This window comes from Mytilus edulis, chromosome 8 (genome assembly GCF_963676685.1).
Source record: "Mytilus edulis chromosome 8, xbMytEdul2.2, whole genome shotgun sequence".
NCBI classification, from domain to species: Eukaryota; Metazoa; Mollusca; class Bivalvia; order Mytilida; family Mytilidae; genus Mytilus; species Mytilus edulis.
Window position 1 is genome coordinate 4,403,784 of NC_092351.1, and position 18,522 is coordinate 4,422,305.

The window sequence follows — 18,522 nt, forward strand, 5'->3', positions numbered from 1 at the left end:
GCAAGGTATACCTAAGTTGAATATGGTAATTTTGTTAGGATCTTTAAGGCTTTGTCTTGTAGCTTCTTACTTTTTGATGTAGGTAAGCGTCCTTGTCTTTCACAACAGTTAATCAAGCTTGTTATTTACAAGTTCATTTAACTCTACCGAATACAATTGTTGAACAGAGAACTTAAGACAATATAGAACTGGTCTTACACAAAAGCTAGCCGACCTCAAGTACAACCATCAAATTTTCGCATATTTGCCAATACAACAGAGAAAAGCACCAAAACAACTTATCAAAAAATTGTGACGACATAAAAGCTCTAGAGACAACCACAGACGGTGACAATCAACACAAATACCAGATCCATCCCAAGGTTCCACCAATCAGAACAGTGACGAGAACCCCAATAATGGCCCATTATATTAAAAAAACATGAACTATTTGACAGAGTTAATATATGTGTCTTTGACAGTTGTTACTTGTTTCTTTAAATATCTCTAATGTACATTAAAAATTGCTTCATGTGTTATCAATATTGCTAGCAAATAAATCTGGTATAATTTCATTGCATCAAAAAGTTTTAAACAATTAAAACATCTGAATTAATTCAAAAGCTCATGTTACAACAGGAAAAATCACGTTATACTTTTTTTTCTTTTCATTTAGACATCTTTTCCTTATTTCGATTTTGTTGTAAATGCTTCTTTTATTGTATACCATTATAATTACAGTGAACAAATTTAGATGAACAACGAAAACATAATTGTCTCAAATGATATATACCTGTATAAAAATATACTGCTATCAAATATTGCAACTGAGTTTATCATAGTTGTAAGAAATCAATTGAAAGTCCTGTTATCAGGTGTTATATGTATATTTCGTACATGTGCAGTTACGGAACACCCCTGCTTATATATTGAAAAGCTTTGACCAAAAATCAAATAATCAAAAAGATTTGCTATACATAATAATATAAAGTACTGAACAGTTTTGTTAAAAAAAATCTCAGAATTTATATTTAGTTTTTGTTGTGAAATAATTTTCCCATTTATGAATCGAAAATGCGTTCCTTCAATTTAATTTGTTTTACAATGTACTTTATGTTCATTGTGTGTATATGTTTAATACCTGTATGACTTTGGATGATGATGTGTGTTATCTAACTTTTTATGTGTAACGTGAATGTCAACCTGTCTTATATATTGTTGTTTGTTTTATTTTTTTTCATAATGGGTAATTGTATTGCGCAATACGGGGTAGCCATAGGGTTATTATATTCATGTAAATTTCATTTTTCCAGATCAGATAATTTTTTGTTTCAACGGGGAACCTTTGTCGAAAATTCTACTTACCAATTGTCGTTGTTAATTTCTCGTCGTCTCCTTATCGCTTCTCCAGAGCCTTAATCCCAAAATAAATGTGTTATTCCTTCTATGTGTGTTACACTTTATCCCTATAATGGTGAGCGTTAAACAAAATCCCGGTCAAAATGAACATGAAACTGATAACTCCATATCAATATGCAATATAACACTCGTAGTTTACGAAATACGATTGAGTTTATTCAAAATTTTGCAGAAGAGTATGATATTGTAACAGTCACTGTAACACACTTAGATCCAAACATAGATAACGATGAATTAATTATAGATTCATTTTCACAAAATATATTCCGTAAAGATCGTTACAATGCCGGAGGAGGCTTACTCATTTATACAAAAGATGATATATCAGTCACAAGAAAAGGTGTACTCGAAAACCACATTGACGAAGTTATATTATCTGGATGGAGAGCAGAGGTAAAGGTCATATATTTTTAATTATGTTGTACTTTGTTGGTACTTATACATTCTCGGCTTTCAAATATTTTGCTTTGAACATTCTTGATGAAAGTAAATCAAGAAAAGAGCTTCGGACGCATGGAATTAAACGTGTTGTTTTCATTTTTTTAACAATATTTTATTAATAAAGATGTCTGAATACATCAAGACACCCACATTTCAGCTATGAACCTTTCAATGGATTATTTTTTCTTATCGACACTTCATGATAATTATATTAAATTATCAAGATGATAATGAAACTTTATTATTTAAAAAAGGAATGGCAATGTAAATAGAAAAGGAATATTACAAATAAGTCGTGTAATAGTAGTTTACTGAATATCCGTTACCTATATCTATTAATTGAACTTGTAAAATATTTGCTTCTCGTTAATTTATATGGTATTTCTTAGTTAGCCCTACTTCCACTTTCGCTTGGTCTAAACATAACATATGATAGTCTAAAGAACGATTTGTTTTTTGGGTCTAAATATAAACCATACCCTCAAACAGAAGGTTAAAAAATACTTCAAGAACATAATGTTTCTATAGTATTTATTTCAGAGCATTCAGTTTCTATCTATTTTTTTGTTTCAAACAACATACTAATATACCCTCAGAATTAGTAAAACAAAATATTGGATTGAACTCTGTTCTCAACATTAAATGCACAATTAAAAAATTACTACGCCAAATCCTGTGACGTTTGTTTGTTCATCTTATTACTCCTCTTCGGAAGAGATGACGTGTTCATCGTGCTCATCTCTGTACAACTCCTTCCGAGTGGTTTGGTTTTGCTGATGAAACACCGGAAAACGCATAAAAAAGCCTTCCTGAAGTTTTTATTCATAAAACAATACGTAATTGGATGGATAAACGACGACGCATAGAAAAGTAGAAGAATAAGTGACCAGGCTGCGTCAGATAGTCTCGGATGTATATCCTTATAGTCTACGATTTTCCATGTATTAAGTATGTACATTGGTGAACAGCACACAAAATATTCAAACACAACGACAAATAACATTTTGATGACACGTTTCCGATTAAGATTACTAGACCTAACATTTGTTTGTCTCAAGCTGACATTGGCTATTCCTTCGTAATGTCTTTTCTTCATGCTCGCCATGTTGATTTCGTTGTTAGATGATAAAAACGTTTCGTTTGAATCTGGAAAAAATATATAAAGTTCTCTCCTTAATTTCAATGGTACTAAACATGAATCCAATATGAGTGCATTTGTATAAGTAATAGGCAAATATGAAATAAACAAAACTAGGCACATGTTCAATCAATATCGGTTTATATCTGTAAAAGTCTGGTATATAGGCGGTATATTCGGGGTAACCAAAACGAAGCAAAGCTTTCAGTAAAGACTTGTACATGTTTGGTGCAGGAAATACAAGATACAAAACTACAAGATAGTAATAATGCTTGTTGTGCACAGGCATATCCATGGCATGTTAGGTTATCAGTGTCAAAATGCATGGATATGAATTATATATATATATTCATTATATGTTGCCTGTCTGCAACTTTCAAAACAATGTTGTAACCCTTTTCGTATTAAGAATTATTTAAGCTATTTTGGTGAAATACGTACGTTTTGATCAAGTTGTTATAAAAAATGTCTTATATATCTCTTACAACCAATACACATGTCCATATTAATTGTTTGTCCTAATTCTAATTTTTGTTTTTTTGTTTTTTGCGGTAGTGTTGACATCTATTATTTGAAATATGAGGCAGCACGATAATATCATTGTTCATATGTTATACCTTTGCTAATAACAATGTAAAGTATATGCAAATGTAAAGATTCAAAACAAACAAAATACCTGATTGCTCCTGCATTTGTTGTTTCATGGTAAACCAGAGCTTATAAGACATTGCGCCGTATGCCATGCTCATAACACACAGAGGAATTATTAACAAAAGAATTACTAAGAAGATGCTGTATATGACTTGTAATGTTCGTAAATCATCTCCCCATATTTCCCGGCATGCCTTTTTACCAGTTTGAAGTGGGTGTATTTCTTGTGCAGCTGCAATCGGAATCATAAGTAGGAGTGCACACGTCCAGATAGCGATGATTGTTTTGTAGGCGTGTGATAATGTTTGCCATGTTCTTGAACGAAGTGGTCGGCATATTGCAAAATATCGCTCGGCAGATATTGCCACTAACGTGAAACAGCTAACACATACTGATACAGCTGAAAGAGAAATACTAATTAATTATTCATAATCATGTTTTCATAGTGATATGTCGAACAGTTTTATTTTCCATCAAAGATAGGGTTTCTTTTTAAAGCAAACGAAGAAGCTTTGGCTGGTTGTGTATGAAGGTTGTAGTTTATAGTTGACTAAGAGCAATAATTCCTTTATGCATAATTAAAACTAAATATATACCAAAGCGGTAATAAAAAAAGGTCAACAGTCCAAAACGCTATACAAAAGGAATACGAACTCGACCATTATACATACTTTTATAAGAAATAATTCATATAGATATATTAGTTGTTCGCGTTAAACATTGCATTTGCGGTTTCGGTTGTATTCGAAGTGCATTTGTGCAAGGGTTCAACAGGAACACGCTGCATCATAAGTTTACCAAAACATTATTTGAAAAAGTCTTGATGTAAATTTGTCTCTTCATTTATACATTGGTTTTTTTTTATTTATTTATTTCAGGCAGTAAACTAATACCATGCTTAGAGAATAAGTTTAAACATTTTTTAGAATATGTTTCTATGACAAAACATGACAAAATATCAGCATGAACGGATTTTGTTGCGACGGTTTATTTCCAGTGGACTAAATGTCTGAAGCGAAACATGAAACCTACAGGAGAAACGATGGTTGTCAGTAATGTGGTTGACAGATAAACGGCAAATATTACTTAATAAACCTAGGACATCCTTTAAAATAACACCATGTTAAAATGGTTCCTGTCGTGACTGACACGTTCATAATAGATTATTGACCATATGATTCCCTGGAAATCTATACAAAATGGCATAGAATAATATTGATAACACAATAGATATTCCATTGTAAAGTCAACAACAATTCGTACAGCGTGATCTTAGAAATAGATTAATGGAAATTAAAATCAAAGATATGTGAAAAAACTATCTTGAATTTATACAGATAAAAACATATTTAACCTATCAAAAGATTTACTGTCATCATTTGGGATATTTTTGTTTCAAGTACAAAAACAATCAACCCTAATCGGTTTGAAGCATCTTTTTCTGCACGCACGCTAAATGTACATACATTTGTAGGTACAACGATCGTTTCAACAGTCGCCGCGTGATGTCGGTTTTGTTTTAGTTGGTTGACGTATGTGTACTCAACATATTAGTTTATTCTATTTATTCTTAAATTCCCTGTTTGAAGTACAATGTTTGAACACTTTATAGATGACAATTATCCTCTATCTTTCGCTGTTTCGAATGATCTAAAAATAATGTTTATAATGTTATCTGATTTGTCAAAAAGTTTAATGCTAATGGGTATTCCTAATGATGTATAATTGCTTATTTTTATATTTATTCCTTTTTGTTTTTCCCGCGTATCTTCATAATTCAAATTCCCATTTGAATGCACACAATAAATTATCCTAGTAATAAGGGGGAATTCACAGAAAGGAATCACACAGTTAAAATTAGGAAATTTGCAGAAAAGAAAAAAATTGATTAACGATAAAATTTTTGATTTTTTTTTATAAATTTTGATTGACTAAACTGTCATGTTTATTCTTTCTTTAATATAATTTTATTTTGCACGCAATTCAATAGCTACTAACTAGTGCCCCTTTTTAAATAGTAACAGTTTTTGTTTATTGTTCATATATCTATGAACCTTTTAATGTGTATAGTTTTCCTTGGATGTGATGTAAATACATAATTTAACATTGAAAACAACATAGTATAATTGACCAAGGACTCTGTTCTGTAATTTATGATGCAACTAAACTGAAATCTTGAAATACCTTGCAAAATTAGCTGAAATGAAGATAGCAAACAAATAGACTACAAGCTGGCTAATTAACTTCCCTAGAGGCATCGATTTGGAAACATTTTATAACCTTGTAGAGATGTAGTTGACATAATGTACTAATAATGGTATAATGAATAGTCACAAGATCGCTGAACATAAAGTGAAGTTCATACATCAACTGAATATGTTCCAACCTTTTTCTATATCTACATTGTTGTTGTTTTTTGAAGTGCAAAGTCTTGTCACATATTACATGTAATATGCTTTTACATTTATCATTAATCGTTTAGATTAAACGTTTTTAAATATGTATAGCTTATTATGAGTATCACTTTGGCAATTTCAGATTTTTACCATTTTACATAACAGTGTATAATGCCACTTCTCACATGCGTTTTTATATAAAAAAAAAAAAAAAGATATGGTGTGATTGCCAATGAGACAATTCTTCACAGGAGACCGAATGAAACAAACATTACAACTAACGGTACGTACGGTCTTCAACAATGAGCAATGAAAACTAAGGGCCTTATTTATGTACAAACACATGAACGAAAAGACAAATATGTAACACAGCAACAAACGACAACCACTAACTTACAGGCTCTTAACTTGGGACACGCAACTACATACAGAACGTGACGTGTTTTAACATGTTAGCGGGATTGTTTTCTTATTCCTCTTTATATGTCGGTTACAAGGTCAACTAATAAAGCTTATATTTTGTTCTTGTTTTGTATAACATGCAGAATTTAAACACAGTTTATTTATTTATTCTTTATCTTCACTTGATCTTCAAGTACTTCTCTTGTGCCTCCATACAAATTATATATAAATACCATGGTAACTGGTTCAACAACCGGGTTGTTTGGTAATAGCAACCCAACTTCATGGTTCCATCTTGGTTCTATTCTAGATCATTCTAAAGTTCCCGTTGAACATAATAAAAGATAACCGCAAGTATCCGAATAAAAAGGTAAAGTAGGTCAAAGACGCTAAAATTGTTTTATAACATTAAACATTTTAGCATCGACGGTAAAGGAGGCTGGAATGTATTTATCTTCTCATTTAAATTATTTTGATTAGGAAACTAGATAAAAAATAAAGCATCGTATAGGTTTTAAAAATAAACCGAAATATACGTTATAGCGAACATCCTTTTATTTAATTTAGTCGTTTTGTTTTCATTTATTTTCCTTAACTCATCCCTTATTTACGTAAATATGTCTAGCCAATTAGGACATGTCGTTTATATGGCCAATGATATGTGCATCTAGCCACTTGACCAGTTGACGACTTGCATATATATTTGATTGCACATTTATTTTCAAGTTCGACTGGATTTTATTTAATGGCTTTCTATACATCAATGTATATGTACAATAAATTTGTCAAACGTCCCATAAAAACGGGTTCCGCTATCCTAATTTTAGTTTGCCTCAAGCAAATACTACAAAACGTGTACACAATATAAAAAGGAGATGTGACATGAGTGCCAATGGGAACTCTCCACAAGTGACTAAATGACACAGAAATTAACACAACTATAGGTCACCAACAATGAACAAGGTCCATACCGCATAGTCAGCTATTAAAGGCACCGACAAGACAATGTAAAACCAATTAAAACGAGAAAACACACGGTCTAATTTATGTACAAAATATAAACGAATAACAAATGTGTAACACATAAACAAACGACAATCACTTAATTACAGGCTCCTGACTTGGGATAGGCACGTACATACAGACTAAGGCGGGGTTAAACCTGTTAGCAGGATCCCAACCCTCTGCTAATGTGGTATGAGTGCCAATGAGAAGTCTCTACAAGATGACAGATGACACAAACACTAACAACTAAACGGCTTTCAACAATTAGCAAAGTCAATACCGCATACTCAGCAATAAAAGGCACCGAAATGTCATTGTAAAACAATTCTAACGAGAAAAGAAACCAACACATAAAAAACGACCAACATTGAATTACAGGCTCCGGACTTGCCACAGGCACATACATACCGAAAAAGGCGGGGTTGAACATGTTAGCGGGATCCCAACTACACCTTATATAACATGGGAAAATGCTTATTATCACTCAACACAAAATCAAATTTGAAATTTGGAAGCGTCACTTTAACCGTTCAAGGGTTATCATGTCCCTTAAAAAATATAAGAAATGAGGACTCTTTGTTTCCGTTCTCATCCCATACCACAGATCTATCAAGTTCGATATTGGGTCCCAATGGCGTCACTGTTCGTAAGTTTTAGGTTTAAAAAGTTGTGGTACTAGTACCAATGATACAAATGTCAACCCGGAGCCTTGAGAGAGGAAATTGCTGAATCTGTTGTTTCCGGACCTTTATAGCTTGTTGTTCGGTGTGAGCCAAGGCTCCGTGTTGAAGGCCGTACATTGACCTTTAATGGTTTACTTTTTTAAAATGTTATTTGGATGGAGAGTTGACTCATTGGCACTCACACCACATCTTCCTATATCTATTTAACCTATTTTGCCTCAACCAAATGTTTTGAAACTTATTCACAAAGCTTATGGTCACAAAACGGTCAAAATTAAGTGAATCCTGCATCTATATGTGGAAGTTTACTCATTTTTTTCACAAGCAGGGGCATCCGTGGTTAAAAGATATATTCTACGTATACATTCACTTCAAAAAACAGATTATTTACTTCCATTGAATTCTTCTTTTAATAGACTTATCTTGCACATTGTTTTCAGGATTTTGGTGCAGTTTGGTAACAGACAGTGATATTTCAAGTTACATGTGACCAAATTAACAAAGTGTTTCACTAGATTGAGCTCTCTATCTAAGTGTACTCTAAAGGTTCTTTGCACTGAGTTCAGTTTATTGATATGCATTACCTTCTGTGTGAATTTTTAAAATGTAAAAACAGACTCTCCTTATCTACTTGTCAATGAAATGAAATCTAAGATAAAATGATTGAAACATTTTACATTATCTATCATAACTGGCAGCACATGATGATACTAAAGCAGAAAATTTTCTCTCTTGACTTTCACTGAAATTAATGGATTTATTTTCATTTGAACCAAACATTCTAAAAAATTGAGAATTGAAATGTGGAATGTGTAAAAGAGACAGTAACATGTGAAAAGAGCAGAAAGCAGTCGAAGACACTAATGGGTCTTCAACGAAGCGAGAAGATTCCTCGCCTGGAGGCTGTCATCAGAGTCCTTAACACAATGTGTACCAGTTCAAACTCCAAAACATAAAATTAAATTTACAATTAAAAACTTACAAGACTAACAAAAACCAAAGACTCCTGACTTGACGTGAAGGTAATCATACCATAAGACACACCCAATATGCAAAGGTCAAGAGTCAAAATGTCATAGTCTGGTCAAGAGTTCCATGTCAAAAAAACTCATAGCGGATTATTTTGAGAAAAAGGGTCATCGTAGTACACAAAACGAACAATATATCTATATATCTAATATATATATAAGAAGATGTGGTATGAGTGTCAATCATACAGTTATCCATTTAATACAAACAAAATATACAAGTTTCACATTGAGGGCAAAGGTCAAGCTCAAATGAACTTTCTCGCGCCACTAGACTCACCATCTTATGACAATACATCTACTTGCCACATATTCAGAAGCAAGGTCAATTGAAAATTATATTTTGAGGTCAAGGTAATTTACCGAAGAACACACTGTAGCATGATGACACACCAAACGTGCATAGGTCAGGAGTCAAAAAGTCAAAGTCTGATCAAGAGTTCCATGTAAAAAATTCACACATCAATCCTGCACGAAAATTCATCATGGTACACGTAACAATGTATTATGTCATGATGCACTACACATGCATGCAAATTACAAAAAAACTTAGGCCAGAGACAGAAACACAAGACATATATAACTAAACTCAATTGAACGGTACGTATATAGCAGGTCAATACAATTGCCTTCAATAAAGAATATAAACTCTCGCAATAATGCAAAGTTAAACCTGTCTTTCACAAAAGTTTGAGCAGGATTCTTTGCAACGATTCTCTTACCACTGTTAATTGAGAATCGAGTCGTGCAGTTATGTCAATATATTCAAACGTAAAAAGAAAGATTAGACATTAAAACACTAAAAACTAGTGTTTACCATTAATGTTTAATCAAACCATATGATAGTACTATGGCAAACTTATGGAATCGCATGATAAAGTCATGAAATTGAAAAGTTGCAATAGTACGACCAGAACAATACAAGACAGAGTTGTAAACAAAAGAAAATATTGATACATACTAATTTTAATCACAATGCACAAATAAGGAACCGTAGTTTTCATTCAATTTATTTATCAAAAATATACGCTTGGGTTAAACAATGGAAATGAACACTGTATATTTATATAAACGATCAATCTTGTAATATATAAATAAAACCATAGCGACTTTGGAAATGATGACAAAGTTCAGAACAAATGTATTGGAATCAATAATCTCCAAGCTTAAGTAATCCATACAATTTGTCTTTAAAATTGGTCATGACCGAAGTCCGTAATTCATATCAAGTTTTCATTACTATGCATTAATGGAAGGACAATATTGTAACGCTAGCCCACGTGGGATTTATCTCTGCTATTTCATTCATTTAGTAGAAGTGTTTAATTTTTCTTCATTTCCTTTAGTGACACCGTGTAGCGTGAACTTATGAATACCAGTCGCCGTTAGATATCACGTGATTTACTTAGCTGCTGATATTTTCAAGTTTATTCATAATATGTTATTAGCTTTAACAACTGCTTAAAAAAATAGATGAAAGTGACAATAATACAATGATTCGTGTTTTTTTTTGTATTTGGAAAGTTTTTTACTTATACGTTAGGTGTAAATTTGATACACCTTTTTTGTTCGTTTCAATCACTTTTATTTTTAGTAGTTCTTGTTAAAACATCCAAGATCTCATCAAATATTTGTACGAACTACGACATCTCGACATTTCACTTCATATCGAAATTGTACTGATGTATTGACCTTCCGTGTAAATAAAATGTTGACAAGATTTAATCTTCATCAAATTCAGCTCAATTCTTTAATCAAATGATTTTGTCTTTACTATCGACATTAAGACGTTACGATGATCTAACAAGAAAAAAGGTAGAATTTGTTTTTCCTGGTGTAACTATTGTTTCCATGTACACCAACCAATCTACCAACACAATTGATGACTAATTACAATTTTAGAGATGGTCCCATGGTTCTCACCAATTTATATTTTGACTGCTGTTTTTTTTTACAAGGAGATGGATGTGGTATGAGACAATTATCCAAAAAGTCGTTAATGTAAGCTACTATTTAAATATAGGTTACCGAAAGAAGCATTAACAACAAATGTACTCTTAGAGCTAAGATGTATTACTATCTGAATTATCTTTCTCTTGAAAGATATTAATATAAAACCTAGAAAATGTGGTATAATTATGAAAGAGACATGCATCCACCAGAGACCAAATAATCGTTTTGAATAGTCGCAGTTTTTGTAAATCTATCAAACACTTTTTCATTATATTTATTACAAAGCTGTACCAATTAGATAACAACAGACTTTGTAGCAATATAGCATCATGCCACGGTGAACTTCATATGTTGTTCTCATGTCAAACTATTTCACCACGAGTTAGATTAAATATTGATGTTTGGTTGTTTGTATCTGAACATAATTAAGTTTCATAAATACGGAATTTTTTGATAAAACATAATATACAATTCAATTGGAGGAAACGAATTCAGAAATGAAAAAAACAAAATTGAAATTAAGAAGTGTATTACCTATGCAATGTTTGGTTCTATCGATTAATGTAAGGGTTCATTTTTTAGAAACAAATATTATCAAAGACGGCCCATTAAATTACAGGCTTCTGTCTTGGGACAGGCACATGGAGGAAGTAGCTGGTTTAAACATGTTTGTGAGCAATTCATCTTCTCCTAATCTTGGGCAATAGAAAGTAAAACAAACGTTACAATCAGTTGCAAATGGCTTAACTCAATAGATCGATAAAATAGCACGACCCCCGCTAAAACTAATGTAAAAGCAATAGACACAAAGTCTCCAAATAAGAGTACTCTACAAAAGCAATTGCATGTTCTTTCAAGGATATAACTCCTTAAGGAATTTTATTCCAATTAGAAATTAAAGCGTGTTAAAACAGATTCACTTTAAACTATTTTAAATGATATTATAATATTTTTCTGCAACATTTAGTTTAAAATGCCCTTTCCATTCAAAAGTTGTATTTCTTAGGCTGATGGCCAATTTGCTTCCTTGTCCTACAAGAATAAATCAAATGTCAATAGTAATAGGTTGATTGCAGTGTTTACCAGGGAAAATAACTAGGCAACTCGTACCTTCTGATATTAAAATTGAGAGTCACTGGTTTACTAATTAAGGTCAATGAAGTATATATTTTCAGTGTTACAATATTTTACTTGACATGGTTATGCAAGTGAGAAGTTAATACAGTGTTATACATATGATATTTGATGATAAATAGTAAAGTATGTTCAAAATTCAAGTGTAAGAGCAAACATTATTCATTACTACAACATTCACTTTTTCTAAACTTTCTGTTGCGACGATTAACTTCGTTAAGTTTATCGTCGTTTGACAAATTCATGCGATACATATAAATCAGAATATCAATTAGAATATATTAAACAACCTTTTCTTTTCGTCTAAAAAAGACGGTGTTTAGTTTTAAAGCAAACGAACATGTGATGCTTTAAATTTTCTGAAGTTGTAGTACATGTTTGAATTAGGCAGATATTTCAGATACAAGCACATGTTTATCACGTACATTACTTCAATCCACGACCATAAATTACTATGAATTTTAAGATGTGGTATGGTTGCCAAATAAGACAACTTTCAAAATAGACTAAATAAAGTAGATGTAAGAAACCAAATGTCACTGTATGTATAGTAAGCTACAAAATATGGTTTGTTTTATTTTCAAACGCCCAACTCAGTCACTTAATTAGTTTGTGTCAGTGTTCCATCTAAAAGGCTTCGATCAATTTCGTTTTCAAAGAAAACAATTCATTTTGTGCTTGAGGAGAAAATTAGAAGCTGATACAATTTAAACGACAACTATGTTTGATTTCGCCCAATGGACTTCCAAATGTTTTCAAACGAACATTATATACATTTTTACTGAACAGCGGAAGAAAGCAATGATCTCTAAATAGACAATACTATATTTATTGTGTCTGTTTATTTAACGCATCAATGTAAAAATACTATAGAACAAGGTTTAATCCACCATTTTCTACATTTGAAAATGCCTGTACCAAGTCAGGAATATGACAGTTTTTGTCCATTCGTTTTTTGATGCGTTTTGTTATTTGATTTTGCCATGTGATTATGGACTTTCCCAATTGATCTTCCTCTAAGTTCAGTATTTTTGTGATTTTACTTTTTATCTATAACTAAGTCAGATACACAAACAAGCAATAATCAGCAATACTGATTGAAAGGATAATTACATTTACTGAAAACTACCTTTTTTTATTAAATTATTCCATCCTTCAACAATTTTATTGGTAGCTTTACTTTGAATGACTTTCCATACAAAAAGTACAGACTTTCGAGTATAGTAGCTAATGCAAATCAATGCACAGTTTAAAATAACCAGTATACATTTTCAACGCAATTGAAACAGTTGTGTATCCTTAAATGATGTTCGCTCTTATTGATTTTGAATTTTTGCCCGAAATTAGAAATCCTCTTGTTTTATCTATATAGTGCCATTAAAACAAAGCTTCGCACTAACCTATACTTTTTTCATAATTCTAATACACACAGTTTATAAAGCCGTATCTGAAAATGGTATAAATCCTTGTAATTTTTTCATAATATTTTAACCCTTCCGGAGCACCTGATATCACCCCTTGTTTTTGGTGGGGTTTCGTGTTGTTTGTTCTTTAGTTTTCTTTGTTGTGTCATGTGCACTATTGTTTGTCTGTTTGTCTTTTTCATTTTTAGCCATGGCGTTGTCAATTTATTTTCGATTGATGAGTTTAACTGTCCCTTTGGTATCTTTCGTCCCTCTTTTATAGAAAAAGGATGGCAAGGTTGATTTTACTAAAAGTCTAGAGAGAAATATTTCCTGCCAAATTTGCAATGGAATATATCTCGAAAAGTATCACCCGGACCCTTATTTTTTCTGCTTTTTCTGTTCCTTTATTTGTATACTAACAATTCAAAACAGTCTTTTAAAAGGCTTGTTATTTTGAAACAGGATAGGGAAGCTCATCAAAACTATAAATATCAGACCTAACGTTTAGCCCTCTAATTATAACCTTTCTGAAATAAATTTTAATCCAAAAGAATCATTTGAAGACTCCTTTGCTTAACATAACCGTAAAAAGATGAATGTTTATTAACACTTATCACTACAAATGTATAATTATACTCCCACAACAACGTTTGACGTTTGGAAAATAAATGCTATTTTATGGAAGTATATCTTAGAATCTGAATCAAAACAACGTGGTATCATCGATTTACTGGATACAAAAACTGTTCACGAACTTAAAATATGGCTGAATTCAACAGTATTAAAATCGTTATATCTTTTAACTCCTGATGTACAGTAGAAACATTTGTATGTCAAATGCAAGCCTTGTTTGGATTTGCAAACTTTGTTGTATGAATTCTAAGTCCTTAAAGAGTAAACTTCCTCTATTTGCTGTTCATTACATAACGATTAAATAATGATTGTCAAGACAATTGTACACCCGTTGATTTTTCTATAACAGAAAGAGATTACACATTTCCTCAGGAAAATAAATTGGTTGTATATAGTCTTGATATTACCTATATGTAATAAATGTTGCTGATAGGTTGCGTTTTAAAGGAAAATTCATTAGAAATGCTCTTCAGTTTGGTTTTTAATTTCGCTTTCATGTGTTTGTAAATGTCAGTTATATCAATGCATATAAGTCGCTCTTTTGATACATAATTGATATTAAAATGTTTTGTGTTGCTCAGAAGCTAAGAATGCTTGTATGCAGATGTTTGACACAGACAGTTTGATACAGACAGTGATTTTAACTTGTTTTGGGAAGTATATATGCTTTTCAGTGATCTTATTGAAATCTAGAATGTACCTTGTCTCCTAAATTTAAACTCAACTACTTGAGCTAAAGAACGGTTCTCAACAATAACAATATGTGATACAATTAAGCTTTGCAATTACGGATTTGCACTCTCAAGGATGTACACCTCTGAGGAGCCAAACATTTCTAGAATTAAACTTTTTTTCTTAACCTGATTTTTCGGTTTATAAGACTGTAACAAAATAATTGGGGAAGAAAAAATCATATGGTGGTGCACTTCTTTGTTTGCTACAGTCCTTTGAAAATGCCCAATTTTGATGATTTTTCATTGATTTTTACCTATTTTTGGGCTATAATCGTGAAGTTTTATCATATTTTGACGCTTTTTTGTGTAAAATTTACCATGCTGTCAGTTTTGTATTTTTGTGATTTTTCTCAGTTTTCAGAACAAAATGTATATTATTTCAACTTTTTTGTTATAAATGATTGACACAATAAATATCTAAGAAACTTGAAAAGACCAAAATGATATGGGATGAACATGATTCTTGTAAAATCATTTTTTGTATCCCTCACTCATTTTTTCAAAATTTTGGCTAAAAGTACTGACTTCATTATTCGTAACAGTTGATAACTTGATTACTCAAAAACCATTGTAAATACACACTTTGTTCACAGAGTTATGTTTGATTATAATATTTGTAAAATTCATTGATATTTTCCACTTATATCACATATTTTGGAAATAATTCAAGAACGAGAGTTCACTGAGACTGAACGAGACTGAAAAGTCAGAAGAATACATCCTTAAGGTGGTATATGTGTGTCTTTCTCCATCTTGGATTGTAAAAAAACACAAAACCAAATGTCCACATTTTCTATCGAGTTTGATGTATCAAAATGTGATGTAGGAATGCAGATATTTAATGTGAATTTTCATTTAAAAGAACCAATTTATAAGAATTTAACTTATCAGTAATAACATTATTGCAAATACTGATTATTTTTGGTTGTTTTAAAAAAAAAAAAATTGGCATTTTACGGGGAGGTAACTCTAAAACAGTGCATTTTCTGAAGGATTCTACAATGAATTTTCCTATTTTGTATTTTAGCCTGAAAAAACGTACAATGACCCTATCTTTTCTTTTTATACTGTTAAAACATGGTCGTAAAACTATCTTTTCCTTAAGTACATTTTTTTAACAATTCTATCATTTTGTTTAGTTTTAATCACAAAATGGTGTTTTTTTTCCTGTATAATCCATACAAAATGTGTCATTTTGTCACGCCCTGTAGCTTCAGAAAATGCGCTATGACCTATCATTTTTATTATATTTTCAACATATATCAATAGATACTACATTTTGGCAAAGTATGAACAAATTCTATAATTTTTATTTTAGACTCCCATACCATCTTAAGTAATTAAAAAAAAAATCATTTTAATGCATGTATGTAAGTTTGTCTTTTATTGTATTAAGCAGAAACTACTGCAAACAATAGATAAACATATTCAAATACAATCGTTCATTTCGAGAGAGAAAATTGAAACAATGAAAACATAAGCTTGGCACTTTATAATGTTTATTTTAAAAAGATGAAAAGGTTTTCAAATTATATAAATGATTAGATACTCTGAATGACTGATGACTTTAATTAAACAAGATAACAAGAGATATTCGGTTATCGGGATTGTTTAGACAGCAAACAAATGTGCTGTCTGCTGCATTTTTCAAAACTGAGATTTTTGTGTTGCATGTATGTAAACACCTACGGTAAACGGAAAACACCTACGGTAAATGGAAACACCTACAGTATACGGAAAACACCTACGGTAAAAGGAAAACACCTCAGGTAAATGGAATATAAGAATCTGCAATCAGACAAAACGCGCAAGCTTTGTTATAAAATAACGTTGTTAATTAGTTTACGACTTTATCTTTAAATGGAAATTTGAGACCAAATTCAATATCTGACTGAAATAGTATAGTGGAGAAGTTACAAAGTATTGTTAAAAGGACAGTTATCGAAATAGTTTTTATACAACATGTATCGTTAATTGTACCACCTAACAAAAACTGTAGTTTCCATTACAGATAAAAGAGACGTCAATTAGACAACAATCAAATGACGTGGATTTAACCGCTCTTCAACAATCAACATAATCGACAGTCAGATATAAATGGCATATTCATGACAATATCTTAAATTCAATTAAAATTAATTTCATCATTAAGTTTATCATTTATACCATCAACGGAATTTGAAGAGTATTTTAGAGTTTTGTCATCTGCATACAAATGAGGGTTTGTATGATTTACCTAAAATGGAAGATCATTAATATATAAAAGAAATAATAAAGGGCCCATAATATGGGTATACATTCTTTGACAATAAGGATTTAAGTTTTTCAAGTATAAAAAAAATGAATTATATCAGCCACTTAAAATTAAATTGAAATACAAAGAAATAGTAGAGAGAGATTTTCAATATGAGTGCCCCAACGAAACCAAATACGCATTGTTTTAATGGTTAGTATCTTTATACAAACATTGTGAGCTATGCAATATAAATAGGTTCGACTTCTGAGTATGCCTATCTTCATTGGTACTTATTATTAAGTCCCGAAATGGCATTTAAATTTGTTAATATGTTTCCTAAGAAAATATTATACATTTAAAACTTTCGAAGAATAAACGACCAAGTGCCTATTACAATCCTTGTCACTGCACTCTAGAATGGCATACTGAGACCCCTTTCCCCAAAAAACAACACCAAATAAAACAAACACAAGTAATCTAAACACTAAAGTTCTTCAATATATAAATCCTGAGAGTCTTCTCAGGAGGTTATATAACAAAATCGAAGGCAAAAGAGACACATTATCGACACAAAATACCCAAATGAAGACATAAGCCAGCCTTCTTCGATTTAAACACAACTACTCAGGTGATCACCAATATGACAAATAATAAATCACTAGGACGAAACTGTTAAGATAATCAACAGGTTTAATATAGGTAATTCGTGATGAATGATTGTTGTTTGTTCAATGTCCAGTGGTAAATTATTCATGCGAATTCAGAAAAAATACCATAATTCAGTCGGATCTGCAAAGTGAATCCTGGATTGACCGATAGCCACGGGACAATTAGGATTTCGAATTTCGACGATTTAAGACATTTACCTTGCAGAAGACAATAGGTACCTACGGACTTCCTTACTGATTTTGTGCAAGGGTTCGTTTGAGTGTTGCACAATCCCATCACGAAATATCCCAGTTCATTATCCTAAATCTTGCCTGTCGTCCAAGTGGCTGATTGTATGCGTTCACCCTATACTGCCAAATGGACGCCTTTTTTTATCACTGATTTTACTACTGGATTACAAAAATCCAGGAATTTTCATATATCTTTACCCCAGTCAACCCTTTAAAACGGTTTGTTCACTGCCATACACAACAATTCATCATTATGCAAAGTTCAGTTATTATAATTTGACCTAAGCAGCAAGTTTTTGCGTTGGTTTAATGTATAGGTTAAAAGCAATGTCGTATGAACGGAAAACACACGAACAGTGACGTCATTTCACATCTATGATGTCAA

At 31.6% G+C, this 18,522-nt stretch overlaps 1 protein-coding gene across 1 annotated transcript in view; it reads right to left on the bottom strand.

The window, feature by feature from the left end:
• Positions 1–2,355: 2,355 nt before the first annotated feature.
• Positions 2,356–18,522, bottom strand: part of LOC139484643 (cholecystokinin receptor type A-like) — a 60,715-nt gene continuing 44,548 nt past the window's right edge. Inside the window, exons 2-3 of the mRNA XM_071268469.1 lie at positions 3,654–4,028; positions 2,356–2,985 (exon numbers count right to left, since the gene is read on the bottom strand). Of these exons, the coding sequence (XP_071124570.1) occupies positions 2,501–2,985; positions 3,654–4,028 (860 nt within the window). The 3' untranslated portion in view covers positions 2,356–2,500. The remainder of the gene's footprint in view (positions 2,986–3,653; positions 4,029–18,522) is intronic.